At 42.1% G+C, this 17,395-nt stretch overlaps 1 protein-coding gene across 4 annotated transcripts in view; it reads right to left on the reverse strand.

Annotated features, from left to right (window-relative positions):
• The window catches only part of neto1l (neuropilin (NRP) and tolloid (TLL)-like 1, like), a 182,143-nt gene that overhangs the window by 88,285 nt on the left and 76,463 nt on the right, over positions 1-17,395 (reverse strand). For all 4 annotated transcript variants that reach the window (XM_029697544.1, XM_029697538.1, XM_029697526.1 and 1 more), the window contains exons 5-6: positions 4,056-4,097; positions 1,021-1,148 (exon numbers count right to left, since the gene is read on the reverse strand). In XM_029697544.1, the coding sequence (XP_029553404.1) occupies positions 1,021-1,148; positions 4,056-4,097 (170 nt within the window). The remainder of the gene's footprint in view (positions 1-1,020; positions 1,149-4,055; positions 4,098-17,395) is intronic.

A 17,395-nucleotide genomic window follows, 5' to 3' on the forward strand; every position in this document is an offset into this window, starting at 1 on the left:
CCCAGGCCCATCCATGGCTGCGCCACTGCCCAGCCATGTGAAATCCATAGATTAGGGACTAATGAATTTATTTCAATTGACTGATTTCCTTATATGACCTGTAACTCAGTAAAATTGTTGCATGTTGCGTTTATATTTTTGTTCAGTATAATATATCAGCTATACTCTCCACTTCAGAACATATTGTATGGCACCTGTTATGACATCATTGTGCCCACGGCCACCTGTAATAACAGCATTGTGCCCACGGCCACCTGTAATAACAGCATTGTGCCCATGGCCACCTGTAATAACAGCATTGTGCCCACGGCCATAGCATTGTGCCCACGGCCATCTGCAATAACAGCATTGTGCCCACAGCCACCTGTAATAACAGCTTTGTGCCCACGGCCATCTGCAATAACAGCATTGTGCCCACAGCCATCTGCAATAACAGCATTGTGCCCACGGCCACCTGTAATAACAGCATTGTGCCCACAGCCATCTGTAATAACAGCATTGTGCCCACGGCCATCTGCAATAACAGCATTGTGCCCACAGCCACCTGTAATAACAGCATTGTGCCCACAGCCACCTGTAATAACAGCATTGTGCCCACAGCCACCTGTAGTAACAGCATTGTGCCCACGGTCACCTGTAAAGCATTGTGCCCACGGCCACCTGTAATAACAGCATTGTGCCCACATCCATCTTTCTATGGTTTAATGGAATAATACGCACCATATTACGCACAAGGTGCATGGACGCGCACATACACACACCTGGCTGTGCTCTAGAGGAATCAGTGTTACAGCTCATGGGTCTTAACATTAGCCATAACTCTCACATACTGACACTAGGAAGGACAAGACTCATTCAGAAACACACAGTATTGTTATTACAGTGTGATGTGACGTGACGTATGTGTATACATATTTATAAAAATGTGTAAGTGAGTAGGGTTATGTGTACCTACTGTAGGCGTGAGCAGCCTGTTTGACAGTTTGTCTGTATGTGTGTTAGTGTGTGTGCGTCACTGACCTTGGAGCGTGGCGGAGCGCGGATGAACCATTTGCAGTCCACAGCCTCTGTAGCTAAAGCCTTTCCATCTCTGGTGATCTGATGAGACTCCACTATCCCCTCTGGTCCTCCCATGTCAAACTCACAGACTGGAGACACACACACACATCAGTGAATAGAGGCAAATGATGGGAATGGAACAAAGACACAAAATACACCACACAACGCAATGCAATGTAACACAACAACATAACACGACACAACAACACACATTGCAATGCAATACAACATAACACAACATAACGCAACACAACATAACACAACGCAAAACAACATAACACAACATAACACAACATAACACAACGCAAAACAACAACATAACACAACATAACACAATGCAAGACAAAGCAACATAACACAACATAACATAACACAACGCAACATAACACAATGCAACATAACACAACATAACACAATGCAACATAACACAATGCAACATAACACAACATAACACAATGCAACATAACACAACATAACACAATGCAACATAATACACAACATAACACAATGCAACATAACACAATGCAACATAACACAACATAACACAATGCAACATAACACAACATAACACAATGCAACATAACACAACAACATAACACAACATAACACAACGCAACATAACACAACATAACACAATGCAACATAACACAACGCAACATAACACAACGCAAAACAACAACATAACACAACATAACACAACAACATAACACAACATAACACAACGCAACATAACACAACAACACAACATAACACAACGCAACATAACACAACACGATGCAACATACCACAACGCAACATAACACAACGCAAAACAACAACATAACACAACATAACACAGCGCAAGACAAAGCAACATAACACAACATAACACAACATAACACAATGCAACATAACACAACATAACACAATGCAACATAACACAACATAACACAATGCAACATAACACAACATAACACAATGCAACATAACACAATGCAACATAACACAACGCAAAACAACAACATAACACAACATAACACAGCGCAAGACAAAGCAACATAACACAACATAACACAATGCAACATAACATAACACAACATAACACAACAACATAACACAATGCAACATAACACAACAACATAACACAACATAACACAACATAACACAACAACATAACACAACATAACACAACATAACACAACAACACAACATAACATAACACAACATAACACAACAACATAACACAATGCAACATAACACAACAACATAACACAACATAACACAACATAACACAACAACATAACACAACGCAACATAACACAACACAACATAACACAACGCAACATAACACAACACAACATAACACAACATAGCACAACATAACACAACATAACACAATGCAACATAACACAACAACATAACACAACATAACACAACATAACACAACAACATAACACAACGCAACATAACACAACACAACATAACACAACGCAACATAACACAACACAACATAACACAACATAACACAACAACATAACACAACATAACACAACAACATAACACAACATAACACAATGCAACATAACACAACAACATAACACAACATAACAACATATCACAACGCAACATAACACAACATAACACAATGCAACATAACACAACATAACACAATGCAACATAACACAACATAACACAATGCAACATAACACAATGCAACATAACACAACGCAAAACAACAACATAACACAACATAACACAGCGCAAGACAAAGCAACATAACACAACATAACACAACATAACACAATGCAACATAACATAACACAACATAACACAACAACATAACACAATGCAACATAACACAACAACATAACACAACATAACACAACATAACACAACAACATAACACAACATAACACAACATAACACAACACAACAACACAACATAACACAACATAACACAACATAACACAACAACATAACACAATGCAACATAACACAACAACATAACACAACATAACACAACATAACACAACAACATAACACAACGCAACATAACACAGCACAACATAACACAACGCAACATAACACAACACAACATAACACAACATAACACAACATAACACAACATAACACAATGCAACATAACACAACAACATAACACAACATAACACAACATAACACAACAACATAACACAACGCAACATAACACAACACAACATAACACAACGCAACATAACACAACACAACATAACACAACATAACACAATGCAACATAACACAACAACATAACACAACATAACACAACAACATAACACAACATAACACAATGCAACATAACACAACAACATAACACAACATAACAACATATCACAACGCAACATAACACAACATACCACAACGCAACATAACACAACAACATAACACAATATAACATTACGCAACATAACACAACATAATGTAACAAGGTACATCAGCAAACAACAAAAATTCAGAGAGAGAGCGAGAGAGACAGAGAGAGAGCGAGAGAGAAAGAGCGAGAGAGATAGAGAGAGAGAGCGAGAGAGACAGAGAGCGAGAGAGAAAGAGCGAGAGAGACAGAGAGAAAGAGCGAGAGAGAAAGAGTGAGAGAGACAGAGAGAAAGAGCGAGAGAGAAAGAGCGAGAGACAGAGACAGAGAGAGAGAGCGAGACTTTTATTTCACTTGCTTTGGATATGTAAACCTGTTTCTCATGCCAATAAAGCCTTTTGAAGTGAATTAAATTGAAAGAGAGAGAGATTTCTTTTTGCACATCATTATAACACTATACATAGCCATAATATGACATTTGAAATGTGTCTATTCCTTTGAAACTTGTGAGTGTAATGTTTACTGCTCATTTTTTATTCTTTATTTCACTTTTGTTTATTATCTATTTCACTTGTTTTGGCAATGTAAACATCTGTTTCCCATGCCAATAAATCCCTTTGAATGTAATTTCATTGACAGAGAGAGAGAGAGCGAGAGAGAGGATACTTACAGGGCAGAGGCTGGGGCACTCCCAAGTCTCCAAAGTCCGGATCTGAAGAATTGGATAAAAGAGAGGGAGAGGGGCAAGAGAGTCATTTTTATTAAAGAAACATACTGTCAGGGACAGCCAAATGATTTTTTGTCAGGGGGTGCGGGACCACCTATATGTGCGCAGTTGCACATGCACACATTTATTTATTAACTTTAAATGTGGCATGAACACAACCAGGCGTAATGTTTTCATCTGATAAAACAAATCACTTCAAAAAGTAGGCTACCTGCGCATATTCAATCCACTCTATAATAATTCCAGCATCTAAAACAGTGCACTGTGCACCCGCCATTTGGTGAATGGAAAGAGATATCTATTTAAACATCAAAAGTGTAATGACATACAATGATTGTCATTAGGCAAACATGTAGCCTGAATTGATTGACGTGTCTGTAGCACACGGGATGTGTGAAAACCTACTCCTCAGCCTGTAGTGTCCCCATTTGAGCTGCCGAATTGCTAGCCTCCTGCGTGGCACTGTCTGGTAAGACGCCTTGGGAGGGCGGTCACGTGTGCTAGCAAGGCAGAGGTCCTGTGTTCGAGCATCAGTGTGAGATGAATCAAGAGGAAGTGGTACTCGCTAAGAAAGCAGTGTGATGTTCTTTACAGTAGTGACTCGGATCTACAGTTGTGCTCATCTCAATGCTGGGGTTGCTGTTGAGTAAGTTAGAGGGGTGTGAAACTTACTCCTCAGCCTGAAGTGTCCCCACTTGTGTGGCTGAATAGCTAGCTTTTTGCTTGGCACAACTGGTAAGACACTTTGGGAGGGCGGTCACGTGTGCCAGCAAAGTAGAGATCCAGAGTTTGAGCTTCAGTGTGAGCCGAATCAGGAAGAAGCGGTACTCACTAAGCAAGCGTCATTTACATGTCTACTGCTGTTCATACACGTCACGGTCCCAGCCAGTCATCACTGTCTTGGCAAATATAAAGTGTTCACATCGAACCACACTAGATTTTGGAGCATAGGCCTATATCACCTGTTTTCAAGTCCATGCACTAATTTCTCATGCTGCTGACAGGCGGTAATTATAAATGATGGTGTTATAGCCTACAGTTATCTTGCCATCTTTGTTTTATTGTGATATGCACTTGTTTTACCAGTAGGCCTACAGCGACTTCATACCTGCTCAGGCTACTTTCACCCCTATGTTAGATATTTTTCTGCAAATAATTTCCAACATTTGGTAGTCTATTTGTCTATAATTAGATACATGCAGCTTCTCCTCTGTCCTTATTACTATTTTTTTAACTAGGCAAGTCAGTTAAGAAGAAATTCTTATTTACAATGACATCCTAGTGGGTTAACTGCCTTGTTCAGGGGCAGGACAACAGATGTTTACCTTATCAGCTCAGGGATTCGATCCAGCAACCTTTCGGTTACTGGCCCAACGCGCTAACCACTAGGCTATCTGCTACCCTCATTAGGCTGTTTGTTGCCCTAGAAGAGAGTGAGCATATTGTTGGGTGCTCACCAGAACAATGTCATAAATCAATGGAATGAATGCATCAATAATAATCTAGTTGACGTCAGTAAAGTTTTCTCTTCCATTTCTGCTTGTAGAGCGAGGATGTGTTAGCCTCGAAATTTCCAAATTGATTACTTCTGGACTTGTAAGGACCGGGGAGAAAATACAATATTCTAACTTTAAAACAGCTTAATATTTTACCTGTAAAATCTGCAAATGACATCAGTTTGACCGGTTTTAAGGAAATTATAATCTGTGAAAAAATAGGATTATAAGATTTCAGTTTGTCTTGAATGCATGTGTTTGAAATGGCCGATTGTCAGCTTTTACATCGCTGACAAAGACAACAAGTTTGCACAGTCCCTAACCACGCACTGCACTCTCTTAAGATTGTGAAAGCAATAAATTATATTTCTCTACTCCTCAGAGAAAAAAATGAACATTTGATGTGTCATTTTACTGCAAGAAATATTTCATTCTGTAGTAGTTAATATTATATTAGTGTACATGTGAGAGTTGCAGGCCTACAGTGAGTGTCCAGATTTCAGTTAGAATTCTATTTAACCCATCTCAACTTCAAAAGGTGCGCAAACCAGTGGGTGTGCAAACCACATACTTCTGCCGTCTCTACACTGTATCCTCACAGAGGCAGTAAGCTAAATATTCAGGTATGGTGGTGTATCTGTCACGTCCTGACCAGTATAGGGGTTATTTGCTATTGTAGTGTGGTCAGGACGTGGCAGGGGGTGTTTGTTTTATGTGGTTCAGGGTGTGTTTTGTGTATGTGTTTAGGTAGAGGGGTATTTGATTTATTAGTCCGGGGTTTGTTAGAAATATACTAACATAGAACAATGACTATGTTCTATCTAGTCTTTTGTATTTCTATGTTTAGTTTATTGGGGTTGGACCTTCAATTGGGGGCAGCTGGTTATTGTTGCCTCTGATTGAGGGTCCTATAATTAGGAGTTTGTTTTTCATGGGTTTTTTGTGGGAGATTGTTCTTGTTTAGCTGTTTGCCTGACGAGACTGTCCAGTTCGTTTGTGTTTGTGTTTTGTATACGTTTATTGTGTTTCCCTTCTTCACCAAATAAAAAGAAGATGAGTATATATTTTCCCGCTGCGTCTTGGTCTTTACCCTACGACAACCGTGACAGTATCACTACTACCACAAAGGCAGTAAGTTAAATATTCAGGTATGGTGGTGTATCACTACTACAACACATAAACAAATGTGTGTGCATGCTTTAGTAATAGTCATAGTAATTTCCACAAAAAACACATTTGTGTGCATTAGGGATGTAACGATTCAGTGACATGCATCAGTTCAAATAAATGTTTAAGATAGGAGTGCATCAGTCAGCTGGACCCCAAACCAATCCAAATGGATCATGCATCAGTAGGATTCAAATGAACTGAATTGCCGGTTCACTAACTTTTTTTGCATTACATTCTTTCTAACTTCCGGAAATACCTCATCTTTTGTGACAACTGATGCGCCCTCTCCTTCAGTGTTGTACTAAGCATGTAACTACATTGACAGTCATTGATCTACAAATCATTTTGGATGCCAACAACCCCAGGAAATATCAGTAATCTAGTCAAACTGTGCACCGTGCGCAGCTTCCCACGCTGACCAACGAAAGGTAGGCCTCTGATCTTGCACATCTGTGCGCCATTAAATGCTTGTAAAATGGTGCAATTTTATTGAGTGACAACCAATGTAATTTTCTAGGTTATTGTTATCAAATGAGTTGTTTAAAATTGTGCTTTACCGGAATAAATGTATTTTAAGAAGGGGTGTAATCGAAAACTGTGCTACATAATTATTGGCAATGTCATAGCAAATGTTTTAAGATAAATATTGATACATTACTATCTCAAACACTGCAATAATGACAAGTTAATTAGTGGGTGATGGTGGTTTCAGATTAAAAGTGGGGGGACAAAAAGTAGCCAATACATTGCTCCCCCTCTGATTGTGGGGTAGTAGATGCCCAGTATCCCTTATGGCTAAGTCCAGGTGCTTACATACACCATAGACACATACATAATTGACGCACGCACACACATATATATACACACACACACACACACACACAAACCCCCAACAAAAGTCAGCTCAGACAGATCCAGTTCAGAGACCCAGCTCATGAGCTCCATCAGCAGTAGATTTTAATTTACAATGGAAAATGAATGTGTTTATGCAACAAATGTTAATGCATCGGATTGGATCATATCACATCGAAAGAAATCACATCAATTTGTTCCACTAATCAAACTGAATCACACCAAATCATTTCAAACTAAAACGTATCGTTCCTGTATGGTATCAGAGCCCATGTATGTAGATACGTATTGAATTATCTTGAAAGGGAAAGATGCACATCCCTAGTGTGCATGCTTTAGTGTCATAGTAATTTCCCCACAAAAACAAATGTAGGTGCATGACTGTGTAACTAAAATAGCAATTTACCAGGACAGAACAGTTGTCCCCTTCCTAATCCTCCCTTTAATACCTCCCGTAGTTACCTGCTGGTAGGGAGCTACAACGTTTTATAGAGGTTCAGCTGACCTTTTGGATCTGATCTGATGGCCACAAAGTTTTGAACACTGGATATAAAACTTTAATAAAGGTTAATTAAATCAAGGCCTCCCGAAGTGGCGTAGTGGTCTAAGGCACTGCATCGCAGTGCTAGCTGTGCCACTAGAGATTGCTAGCTGTGCCACTAGAGATTGCTAGCTGTGCCACTAGAGATTGCTAGCTGTGCCACTAGAGATTGCTAGCTGTGCCACTAGAGATTTCTAGCTGTGCCACTAGAGATTTCTAGCTGTGCTAGCTGTGCCACTAGAGATTTCTAGCTGTGCTAGCTGTGCCACTAGAGATTCTGGGTTCGAGTCCAGGCTCTGTCGCAGCAGGCAGCGACTGGGAGACACCTGGGGCGGCGCACAATTGGCCCAGCATCGTCCGGTATAGGGGAGGGTTTGGCCGGCAGGGATGTCCTTGTCCCATCACGCACTAGCGACTCCTGTGGCAGGCCGGGCGCAGTGCACTCTGACATGGTTGCCAGGTGTACGGTGCTTCCTCCGACACATTGGTGCGGCTGGCTTCCAGGTTAAGTGTGCATTGTGTCAAGAAGTAGTGGGGCTTGGTTGGGTTGTGTTTCGGAGGGTGCATGGCTCTTGACCTTCGCCTCTCCCGAGTCTGTATGGGAGTTACAGTGATGAGACAAGACTGTAACTACCAATTGGATACCACGAAATTGGGGAGAATAAAATAATAAATAATGAAATCGTCTGAGTCATAGAATGACCTTCTAGGCACAACACGTCTCCTAGACTACAACACCTTGGTGATGGAAACTCTTTTATAATATCACATTTAATTTGTCCCACGCGCCGAATACAACAGGTAAACAGTAAAACAGCTCCTCTGACCTTCGAGACACTGGAATGACAAATACAGCTACATGATTATAGAAAGGATTGGCATTATCAGAGACAGATTTTTTTTACAGTGAAATGCTTACTTACAAGCCCTTAACCAACATGCTTTAAGAAGTTAAGAAAAAAGTGTTAAGTAATAATTAGATAAGTAGAAAATAGAAAATAAAAGTAACAAATAATGAAACAGCAGCAGTAAAACAACACTAGCAATGCTATATACAGGGGGTACCGGTACAGAGTCAATGTGCGGGGGCCCCCTGCTAGTCGAGGTAATTGAGGTAATATGTACACGTAGGTAGTCGCTGCTAGCTGTCACCCGATGTGACATCACCTTACACACACACACACACACACCTTCAATCACTGAGTAAGTGCAATCACAGATGGAGATGTTGTTTATCATAGGAAGTAGCAAATCTGTGAAGGAAAACATTTCCGAAATCTCCAACATCCGTGGTGTTTTGTCTTTACTGAACCATCTTCAAACATTATTCGCATGACTGAAATATCACAGCTGTGTGTGTGTGTCTGTGTGTGGGGGTTGGTTGTGTTTTGTTGTTTTTATCCACTAACAGCATAACACACACACACAAGTAAAATACATTACAGTGGAACCACCAGTTCAATTTCATTTTGCAGATGACACAGTGCAGATATTTTCAACGACATGCCGCAAGCCATGTTCAGCTAAGGACAGCACCCTCTAAACACCTTGCATTAGCCCCGATTGGCTCAAACTACAACCAGTTACATAGACAGTGGCTGCTACTCACTGATTGCACAGCGTGAGCACCTTGTCTAGTGTAACACTTCTCTTTGTCCATTTCATTGTTCTCATTTCAAACTGTGATCCAGTCAGAGTCTAGGGAGAGAGAAAAAGAGAGAGAGAATTAGATTGAGAGCGCAAGAGAAAAAGCGAGCGAGAGGGGAGTGAAAGGGGGGAGAGAGAGAAGAGAAAGAGAAGAGAGGGAGAAAAGAATGAGGAGAGGCGAGAGAGAGGGAAACGAAGAGAGAAAGAGAGATGAGAGAGCGAGGAGAAAGAGGAGAGAGAGAGAGAGCGAGGGAGAGGGAGATAGGGAGACTAAGGGTGAGAGAGAGAGATGAGAGATGAGGGGGTAAAGAGATTGAGAAGAACGCTCACTCCCTACATAAAATAATGGTAGCTAGCAAAGGGAAGGTAAGATCCACAATCAAAGCAGAAATAGAGAGGAAATGGGACTTGTCCATTTACATTCACCACACTAACACACATTTCAAACGCTCAGACATTGTTCAGCCCTTTGTCCTGTTTTGAAATGCAGCCCCAAATAGGTGAGCTTCCACTGACGGTCAAAGAGGAGAGTAAAATCACTTGTCAAGACACACACACACACACACACACACACACACACACACACACACACACACACACACACACACACACACACACACACACACACAGGCTAACAAGGTTGGACAAAAACTCAGATAAAAGAACAGGCCTCTTTCTCCTCCAAAATGTCCCTACTCTGATAAAGTAAAGTAGAACATGGACACAGATAGAGGTCCATCTTATCAGAACACTCTCCTACTTTGTCAGTCCTCCTGCTTCCATCAAAGCAGCTTCCTCCCTCGCTCTATCTCTCTCTCTCTCTCTTTCTGTCTGTGTCACTACATCTTGTTGTCTGTTTTCTTCTTTCTGTTTGATGCTGTAAGGGTATCACACAGGGAGTAAACCACACTGTGTGAATTAATGGAACTGGGTATGTGATCTAAGGACTTAATTTTGCCCGTCAGGGAACATCTTACGTGGTTTGTATGCAACAACACATGTTTTATAATGAGACTCCACACAGTGTAATTCAGTCTGTCAATCAAAGTAGCAGAGTGAGGAGATGAGACAGCTCTGGAGTGACGGCTATGATTTAGTATTCCAATAGGCCAATCACAAAACGGAATCAATAAGAGAAGTGTGGCGGATGAGTCATTTGTGTGTGTGAGTGTGCGCATAAGTATGTGTGCACACACTCGTGCTTATGTAGGCGTGTGGAGACGAGGCGGTCTATCGCTTATTCCCCTCTTCAAACAGATGAGTTCCATGCTGTGTGTTTATTTGGGCATGGAGAGGGGGGAAGAGAAAATGCCAGTGGCAGACAGTTAATGAAACAGCAACCTTCAGGTCAAATCAGCTGGTTACAGAACAGATTTATTACTGGGCGCTGGCATGCCTTAACCCAGCACGGACACAAGGCCAAGCAGCCTCAAGGGATAAACACATGCACGCAAAGGCTGGAATGCACGCACACTAGGGATGTGCATCTTTCTGTTTCAAGACGATTCTATACGTAACTAGATACAACACAGGAACCTTTCATTTTAGTTTAAAATGATTCGGTGAGATTTGCTTTGATTAGAGAACAAATCGATGTGATTCGGTTCGATGCGAATATGATTCCATGCATTAACATTTGTTCCATAAACACATTCATTTTCCATTGTAAATTAAAATCTACTGCTGATGGAGCTCATGAGCTGGGTCTCTGAACTGGATCTGTCTGAGCTGACTTCTCTCTGTGTGTGTGTGTGTGTGTGTGTGTGTGTGTGTGTGTTTGTGTGGTGTGTGTGTATAAATTATGTATGTCTATGGTGTATGTACTATGTAGGCACCTGAGCTGAGTCTTAAGGGAGACTAGGCATCTACCACCCCTATACCACTATCAGATTAGGGGGGTCAATGTAGCCTATGTTTCCCCCACCCCCCCATTTTGGTGCTGAAATCACCATCATCCACTAATTAACTTGTCATTTTTGCAGATGAAGTGTTTGAGATAGTAATGTATCAGTATGTATTCTTTACAAATTAGCTATGACATAGCCAATATATAGCACAATTTTGGATTTCACCCCCATCTCAAAATCAAATGGTTTTGACCTCTTCTCCTAACGCTTTGTCCATGCAGTGTGCAATTGCCGTCCTCATTATGTGTATATCTAAAACATGACCATATACACTGATTGTTTAAAGCAAAACTACCAAAACTATAGCTGATGGTGAACCTTAACAATCGAAATCAAATCAATTCAGCAGGTATAGGCAGATGAGAGTTGTGTCTCAGGTAGCTTCCTTCTATTCCGGTAAAACACAATTTTCAACAGCACATAGATAACAATAACCTAGCTTCTTTCATAGGTTGTCACTCAACTAATAAATGCTAATATCACTCAAGCCATTTTAGCATTTAAATGCTGAAGGTGCCCTGTTGGTCAGCGCACGAAGCTGGGCTCCTGATGTTGCCTGGGGTTGTTCGGCATGCAAAACTACTTGTAGGTCAATGACTGTCTACACAGCCCGACGCTGAAGGACGACACTGAAGGACGACACTGAAGGACGCATCAGTTGTCACGACAGATGAGAGGTATTTTCGGACACACACGCGCGCAGAAGGAGGAGAAGAGGAGAAGGTTGAGATGCTAGACACAGCTGACTCAGTCAAAATGAACTGTATGTAATATAAAGGACCCAGCCGGGGGCAGCACCGATTATTCCTTAGAGCTTTTCACTTCTCAATACATTTAAAAGAAGACTAGAGTGGAAAGACGAGAGAAAAGGAGACAGTAATCCTCCCGTCTACCCCATCCCTCCTCCGCTCAATCCCTCGTTCCATCCTTTTTATTCATTCCCATATAAATAATAGTAATAATTTTAATTATAAAATGCTAGTTTGCTAACAGTACAGTACCATTGACGATTCCATTTCTAGTGGTAGCAGCTCCAACCCTTTTTATTGTGTTACACACCATTTCCAGATACACTGCTGCTCAAAAGCCATGGTTACTATGATGTTACTATGGTGGGTGTCACTGTTACCAAGGTGTGACATTGTCAACAAGCCTGAAAACCCCTTCACCCCTCCTCCCCTCGTTTCCCCCATAAACCCCTCATCCACTGTGATCCCTGGCCTGCTGAAGGTTCCATTCCCTGAATTCCAGACACACGGGCTCTGTCCCAACAGTAATCAATCACTTCCTTTCCTCTTCACCTTTCCTCCGTCACCCCTGATTTATTTATTCAGTTATTTACCTTCACTCTACCAGGTCAGATGACTGAGAACACAATGTAATTTATAACAACAACCTGGGGAAGGAAAGGAGGAGAATACTTGAGGCAGTATTCTGTTGTCCTTCTTCTCTATGTCCTGCGAGCCATATATGGGCTTCCAGTGTGAGTGAGAAGACTACAGAGCAGATACAGCCATCTACATACAATATGGCTTGGTCCCTTCTCCCTTTGTAACCCCAGGCTTAGAACGTAATCTTCACAAGCTTACAGTATTTACCCCCAACAACAGAGAGAAAAATATATATAATGGCCCATCCCTGGAAATTGTGTTTCCTTACTGCACTACTATTCATGCAGGTGTAACCGATGTGAAATGGCTAGTTAGTTAGCGGTGGTGCGCGCTAATAGCGTTTCAATCAGTGACGTCACTCGCTCTGAGACTTGAAGTAGGGTTTCCCCTTGCGTTGCAAGGGCCGTGGCTCTTGTGGCGTGATGGGTAACGATGCTTCGGTGGGTGTCAGTTGTTGATGTGTGCAAGGGTCCCTGGTTCGAGCCCGGGGTGGGGCGAAGAGAGGGACGGAACCTACACTGTTATATTGATGCTGTTGACCCGGATCATTGGTTGCTGTGGAAAAGGAGGAGGTCAAAGGGGGGGTGAGTGTAACCGATGTGAAATGGCTAGTTAGTTAGCGGTGGTGCGCGCTAATAGCATTTCAATCAGTGACGTCACTCGCTCTGAGACTTGAAGTAGGGTTTCCCCTTGCGTTGCAAGGGCTGTGACTTTTGTGGCGCGATGGGTAATGATGCTTCTGTGGTTGTCAGTTGTTGACGTGTGCAAGGGTCCCTGGTTCGAGCCCGGGTTAGGGCGAAGAGAGGGACGGAACCTACACTGTTACACAGGCAGACAAAACTACTCAACCCCCCCCCCCAATAACTTCACAGCCTCCCAGGTATTAATGGCTATTGCATCAGTCTTGCCATATGTTACACAGGCACAAACTATATGCTTTATTTAGAAGTCACAAACAATATGTTCCATACAGTATAGAACATCAGATTAGGCAACACACCCTTAATGGACCTATTGCATGCACAACAACACACACCAGAGAAGACTCCATTTCCCAGAGGCTTCATCTGTTGTCAGCTGGCTGGCAATGGCCTAATGAATGACTGTCATTAATCAATACCACCACAGCTGGAGAGAGAGATGGAGAGATAGAAAGGGACAGAGAAAGAGAGTGTGAGAGAGAGAGAGAGAGCAAGAGAGAGAGATCAAGGGAGAGAAAGAGAGAGAGCGGGAGAGAGAGAGAGAGATACAAGGGGAATTTATATAATCATAAGCATATATAATGTACTTTACAGAATGTTTAACACTTCAGTTGATTTGTTCATATCCTGTTGAATGGTTGATTGGCTGGTATAAGCTCAAACATCAACTTGAGGACTTTAAATCTCCAAGAGACTCCTACTAGGCCTATGTGATTGCAATGCATAACGTTTCAGTTTAGTGATCTAAGAGTGAATGTTAGGCCTTATATCAAACATATGCTACAGCACCCTGTGCCTAAATAAAACAAAGGCTATACTCTGGTCCCTTCAGAGTAATCATACTCACGCCCCAGTGCATTTTTTACCCAGAAAACCGAACAGAGGGTGACAGCGGGTGACATTACAGTGAAAGGAGTGACAGTGGATGCAGGATCTGGTGGGAAGCGATAATATTCACCACACCCTGTGTGTCATGGTCAGTGAGCTGGGTCTGTGCTCTGAACTGTGATTAGTGAACATGCATACACACAAACAAACACAGACACCAGACTCCAAAGCCTACTAAGCACTTGTGCACACTTTGACCAAGAGCAGTAGTGAATTGTTTGTGTGTGTCTGTGTGTGTGTGTGTGTGTGTGTGTGCATGCTTGCTTGCGGCTGCGTGCGTTCATACATGCATGAAATTGTGTCTGTTTTTGCACGAGTGTGATAGTGTGTGCTTGTGTTAGTAAGGGATGATTGTGTGTCTTTGTGCAATGTGTCTTATGATGTAGTGCCAGTGTGTGTGTGCTGGGGTGGGATTGTGTGTTAGTGTGTGATTGCATGCATGTTTTCTAATCAAAATGTTTTGTGCATGATATTGACAGACATGAAGTCCTTGTCTCTGTCACCATCAATCCAATCGACTGTGAAGGAGAAAACTACCCCACACTTCAGTCAGACTATATATCTAGAGCTGTTGGGCTTGTAAGTAAGCATTTCCCTGTGCTTGTAAGTAAGCACCTCCCCAATACCCCTGTTGTATTCGGCGCATGTCACAAATCAAATCTGATTTGATTAGGAGTTCTAGAGGCCCTCCCTCTATCCTTCAATATGTTTGTCTGTGTATGTGTGTATGTGTGTGTGTCTGCATGTACACTGAGTGTACAAAACATTATGCTCTTTCCATGACATACACTGGCCAGGTAAATCCAGGTGAAAGCTATGATCCTTTACTGATGTCAACTGTTAAATCCACTTCAATTCACTTCAATCAGTGAGACAATTGAGACATGAATTATGCCTTTGAACTTGGTATGGTAGTACGTGCAAGTTGCACTGTTTGTGTCAAGAACTGCAACGCTGCTGGGTTTTTCATGTTCAACAGTTTCCTGCGTGCATCAAGAATGGTCCACCACCCAAAGGACATGCAGCCAACTTGATACAACTGTGTGAAGCATTGGAGTCAACATGGTTCAGTATCCCTGTGGAATGCTTTCGACACCTTGTAGAGTCCATGCCCCGACGAATTGAGGCTGTTCTAAGGTCAAAGGGGGGTGCATCTCAATATTAGGAAGGTGTTCCTAATGTTTGGCATACCCAGTAACAGTGCATTCGGAAAGTATTCAGACCTCTTGAATTTTTCCACATTTTGTTACTTTACAGCCTTATTCTAAAATGGATTCAATTGTTTTTTCCACTCATCAATCTTTTTAAAATATTTTTTTTATTTAACCTTTATTTAACTACAGTCAGTTAAAATCTTATTCACAATGACGGCCAAACCCAGACGACGCTGAGCCAATTGTGCGCCGCCCTATGGGACTCCCGGTTGTGATTCAGCCTGGAATCAAACCAGGGTCTGTACTGACACCTCTAGCACTGAGATGCAGTGCCTTAGACCGCTGCGCCACTCGGGAGCCCAATCTACACACAATACCCCATAATGAAAAAGCAAAAACAGGTTTTGAGAAATTTTTACATATGTATTAAAAATAAAAAAATGAAATATGCATTTACATAAGTATTCAGATCCTTTACTCTGTACTTTGTTGAAGCACCTTTGGCAGCAATTACAGCCTTGGGTCTTCTTGGGTATAATGCTACAAGCTTGGCACAGCTGTATTTGGGGAGTTTCTCCCATTATTCTCAAGATATCCTCTCAAACTCTGTCAGGTTGGATGGTGAGCATTGCAACACAGCTATTTTCAGGTTTCTCCAGAGATTTGGCTGGGCCACTCAAGGGCATTCAGAGACTTGGCCCAAAGCAACTCTTGTGTTGTCTTGGCTGTGGCTTAGGGTCATTGTCCTGTTGGAAGGTGAACCTTCACCCCAGTCTGAGGTCCTGAGCACTCTGGAGCAGGTTTTCATCAAGGATCTCTCTGTACTTTGCTCTGTTAATCTTTCCCTTGATCCTGACTGGTCTCCCAGTCCCTGCCGCTGAAAAACCTCCCCACAGCATGCTGCTGCCACCACCATGCTTCACCATAGGGATGGTGCCAGGTTTCCTCCAGACGTGACGCTTGGCATTCAGGCCAAAGAGTTCAATTTTGGTTTCATCAGACCAGAGAATCTTGTTTCTCATGGTCTGAGAGTCCTTTAGGTGCCTTTTGGCAAACTCCAAGCGGGCTGTTTTGCCTTTTACTGAGAAGTGGCTTAAGTTTGGACACTCTACCATTAAGTCCTGATTGGTGGAGTGCTGCAGAGATGGTTGTCTTTCTGGAAGGTTCTCCCATCTCCACAGAGGAACTCTGGAGCTCTGTAAGAGTGATCATCGGGTTCTTGGTCACCTCCCTGACCAATGCCCTTCTCCCCCAATTGCTCAACACAATCCTGTCTCGGAGCTCTACATACAATTCCTTCAACCACATGGCTTGGTTTTAGCTCTGACATGCACTGTCAACTTTGGGGCCTTATATAGACAGGTGTGTGCATTTCCAAATCATGTCCTATCAATTGAATTTACCACAGGTAAAGTGGTCATCAAGTTGATGATCAATGGAAACAGGATGCACCTGAGCTCAATTTCGAGTCTCAAAACAAAGAGACTCCTCCTCCTCATCCTGTCTCCTGTTCTGACAGATTCCTCTTGGGGGACA

This window comes from Salmo trutta, chromosome 2 (assembly GCF_901001165.1).
Source record: "Salmo trutta chromosome 2, fSalTru1.1, whole genome shotgun sequence".
Classification (NCBI taxonomy): domain Eukaryota; kingdom Metazoa; phylum Chordata; class Actinopteri; order Salmoniformes; family Salmonidae; genus Salmo; species Salmo trutta.